General features: G+C 33.5%; 1 protein-coding gene across 1 annotated transcript; it reads right to left on the reverse strand.

Annotated features, from left to right (window-relative positions):
• Nucleotides 1-1,126, reverse strand: LOC124420951 (putative uncharacterized protein DDB_G0289263). The gene is made up of 2 exons (XM_046955441.1): nucleotides 565-1,126; nucleotides 1-272 (listed from the first exon to the last, which is right to left on the reverse strand). Exons 1-2 carry the CDS (start codon nucleotides 1,124-1,126, stop codon nucleotides 1-3), a joined length of 834 nt encoding a protein of 277 aa, XP_046811397.1.
• Between the last annotated feature and the right edge of the window lie 191 nt (nucleotides 1,127-1,317).

Raw genomic sequence — 1,317 nt, forward strand, 5'->3', positions numbered from 1 at the left:
TTATAATTTTTCTTCAGCATTTAGGTGTTCTACTCGAATCTGAGCATTAATAGATCTAAAATCTGACGCAAAATTAATTTCCATTTCCAAGGTTTCCGTTTTTGTTATTCCATTTTCATTTAATTCCCTAATATAATTCTCGTCGTCCTTATTATATTGGGTTTCCTGTTCATCTTCGCTTTTAACAAGAAGAGGTAATGTGTTTCCTCCTATATTTATCGTATTTGTCTCATAACAAATTTTAGCTTTCAATGGTCTAAGTAAATCGTTTCCTATAAGTGCGTCATAATATTCATGAAATTTAGTTATATAAAATTCCATTGTGTCAATTCCTCTACCGAATTCCTTAAAAATAGGGATTTTTGCTTTTTCATTAATATTTATTTGGTGTTGCAATGTTTTTATAGGGATAGGGTGAACATTATGTATCCATTTAGGATGACATATATTTGGATTCAGAATTGAATTAGTTGCACCTGTATTTAAAATTAGTTTGAGGTGTCCCAATTAGTTTCCACTTTTATGTATGGTAGTTCCTTGAGGCAGAAAATCGAAAATTTTCACCTTGAGGATGATTGCGATTAATTGGTGTCTCAATGTTATTTACGTCCATGGGTTCAGGTCTAGGGAAATAGTTGTCACGTTTTATATTTTGTCTGTCCTGTTGTCTGGAAGGATTCCAGTTATTTTGTTGTTGATTTTGTCCGTTATGATTAGAGTTCCGATAGTCTCTTCTTTCCCAATTATTTGAGATATTTTGAATGTCATTCCGATAGTGATTTCGAGGGTTTGGTTGATTATATGAAAAGTGTGGTTGCGTGTTTCGATTGTTAAAAATCTTTGTATTATTAGAATTGTTGTTACCAACTTGTCGGTATGTTTGTCGATTTTTATGTCCTATTTTGTTCGGTGGTTTTCCATAGCTGGGAAATATTTCGTTTGTTGATGTGACGTAAGCATAGCCAGCTTGGAATAGTATTTCCATTGCTACTTCAAGGGTCTGGGGGTTCCTACATGTTAGAATTGTACGCATAGGTTCGGGAATCTTTTCCTTAAACACATTTAAGGCAGTTTTCATGTTATTTCCGGCACATTCATTTGCCGCTGGTCCGGAACCGATTGTCATAATTGATTTATTGTTAAGACTTCTAAGTCTTTGTTTTATTTCATTATAAAATTCTACACTGTTAGTTTTGAAGATTGTACCTGTTAGTTTATCGAACAGTTCCTCAAGTCCACATCTGTCCCCGAAATTATTATGTAGTACGGTCTTTATATCTGTCCATGATTGTACTTGGCAATTGATCTCTATAACTT

The sequence above is a fragment of the Lucilia cuprina genome, chromosome 2 (genome assembly GCF_022045245.1).
Source record: "Lucilia cuprina isolate Lc7/37 chromosome 2, ASM2204524v1, whole genome shotgun sequence".
NCBI lineage: Eukaryota > Metazoa > Arthropoda > Insecta > Diptera > Calliphoridae > Lucilia > Lucilia cuprina.

Coding starts and splice junctions, on each gene's coding strand:
- LOC124420951 (XM_046955441.1), bottom strand. CDS start 1,126: ATGACAATCGGTTCCGGACCAGCGGCAAATGAATGTGCCGGAAATAAC. Junction 273..564: donor TAATCGCAATCATCCTCAAG/GTGAAAATTTTC, acceptor ACGCACTTATAG/GAAACGATTTACTTAGACCA.